At 45.2% G+C, this 2,114-nt stretch overlaps 1 protein-coding gene across 1 annotated transcript; it reads left to right on the top strand.

The window, feature by feature from the left end:
* Window positions 1-417, top strand: LOC125133477 (fatty acid-binding protein, heart-like). The gene has a single exon (XM_047791618.1). The coding sequence runs from the start codon at window positions 76-78 to the stop codon at window positions 415-417; it is 342 nt and encodes a 113-aa protein (XP_047647574.1). The 5' UTR covers window positions 1-75.
* Window positions 418-2,114: the final 1,697 nt, after the last annotated feature.

The following is a 2,114-nucleotide window of genomic DNA, read 5'->3' as shown; positions in this document are numbered from 1 at the left end:
TAGCCCAGCCTCACCGTGGTGGATGCCTTCGCGGGCACCTGGAAGCTAGTGGACAGCAAGAATTTCCATGACTACATGAAATCAATTGGTGTGGGTTTCGCCACCAGGCAGGTGGCCAACATGACCAAGCCTACCACAATCATCGAAGTGAATGGGGACACAGTCACCATAAAAACACAAAGCACCTTCAAGAGCACAGAGATCAGCTTCAAGCTGGGAGTGGCATTTGATGAGACAACAGCAGATGACAGGAAGGTCAAGTCCATAGTGACACCGGATGGAAGCAAACTTGTCCACGTGCAGAAGTGGAATGGACAAGAGACAACGCTTGTTCGGGAACTAGTTGATGGGAAACTCATCCTGACACTCACCCACGGCAGTGAAGTGTGCATTCGCACTTATGAGAAAGAGGCATGACCTGCCCATCCCTTCATCAACTACTCCTGCCGATTGGCTACTCCTGGACTCAGCATCAGATTGCCTCATTTTTTCCTCTGGCATTTTGTAAAAATCCACTTTGGAGATATTCTCCTGGGGTCAGATTGCACCAGCCTGCGTTTAGTTCCGTTCTTTTTGTGTATGTTTGTTTTTTTTTTAACTTCATCCAAAGGGTGCTCCGAGGTCAATAAAATAGCCAAGGCCAACCAGTGAAAAAAAAAAAAAAAAGATTGTTGGGGAGTTCCCCATTGTGGTGCAGTGGAAACAAATCTGACTAGGAACCATGAGGTTGCAGGTTCAATCCCTGGCCTTGTTCCGTGGGTTAAGGATCCAGCATTGCTGTGAGCTGTGGTGTGTGTCACAGATGTGGCTCAGATCTGGTGTGGCTGTGGCTGTGGTGTAGGCTGGTGGCTGTAGCTCTGATTGGACCCCTAGCATGGGAATCTCCATGTGCCCCAGTGTGGCCCTTAAAAAAAAAAATGTTGGAGGTCCCATTGTGGTTCAGCCAGTTAAGAATGCAGCATAGTGTCCATGAGGATTTGGGTTCCATCCCTGGCCTCACTCAGTGGCTTAAGGATCCGGCATTGCCACAAGCTGCAGTGTAGTTCACAGACGTTGCTCAGATCCGATGTTGCTGTGACTGTAGTGTAGGCTGACAGGTGCAGCTCCAATTTGACCCCTAGCCTGGAAACTTCCCTGTGCCGCACAGGAGCCCCCCCACCCCCCAAAAAAAGAAAGAAAGGGAAAACCAATTGTCCAAAGTGGCAATAAAACAATACTTTTGGGGGTTATCTTTTCTGGTAAAAATTTTTTTTTCATCTCTTGGACAAAAATCATTTGCACTGCCTTCATTGTTCTATAAGTTAATATTTACACTTACAGAATTTTTTTTCTTTTTGCCTTTTCTAGGGCCACACCCGAGGCATATGGAGGTTCCCAGGCTGAGGGTCTAATCAGAGTTGTAGCCCCCGGCCTATGCCAGAGCCACAACAATGAGGTATCTGAGCCTCACCTGTGACCTACACCACAGCTCACAGCAACGCCGGATCCTTAACCCACTGACAGAGGCCAGGGATCGAACCTGCAACCTCATGGTTCCTAGTTGGATTTGTTAACCACTGAGCCATGACGGGAACTCCATCTACCCTTACAGAATTTTAAAATGTTTTAACCAAGAGTATGCAGTAAAGGAAATAAAGGTACATTCCTTGAAGAATTGAATAATCACTGAGACAGTCTGCTAGACAATGCCCTGAAATATTGAAAGGAAATGTAATAATTCCTTTTAGCCTATTTCTAAATTTTGAATATTTTTTCTTAATAAGAGTTAAGAGCTAAGGCTTCTTCTCCTTTTCCTCCTCCTTCTCCTTCTCTGTTCCCCCACCCACTCTCTCTCTTTCTGTGACGTCTAAAGCTTTGTATATACCAAGGACTATGCCAAATATTTCACAAATATAAACTTATTTAATGATAAGCAAAAGATAAAATTGTCCCAAACTTGGTCTAGGACAAAATCCTTTTATGGGATCTAATTCTCAGCTTCCCTCTAGGAAAAACAAAAATAGCATATCTGAGAAAATGCTTAAGTAGGAGTTCCTGCGTGGTGCAGCAGGTTAAAGATCTGACATTGTCATTACAATGGCTCAGGTCACTGCTGCAGTATCCCTAGCCTGGGA

This window comes from Phacochoerus africanus, chromosome 8, assembly GCF_016906955.1.
Source record: "Phacochoerus africanus isolate WHEZ1 chromosome 8, ROS_Pafr_v1, whole genome shotgun sequence".
Taxonomy (NCBI): Eukaryota; Metazoa; Chordata; class Mammalia; order Artiodactyla; family Suidae; genus Phacochoerus; species Phacochoerus africanus.
This window is presented reverse-complemented; position numbering and strand designations above follow the sequence as displayed.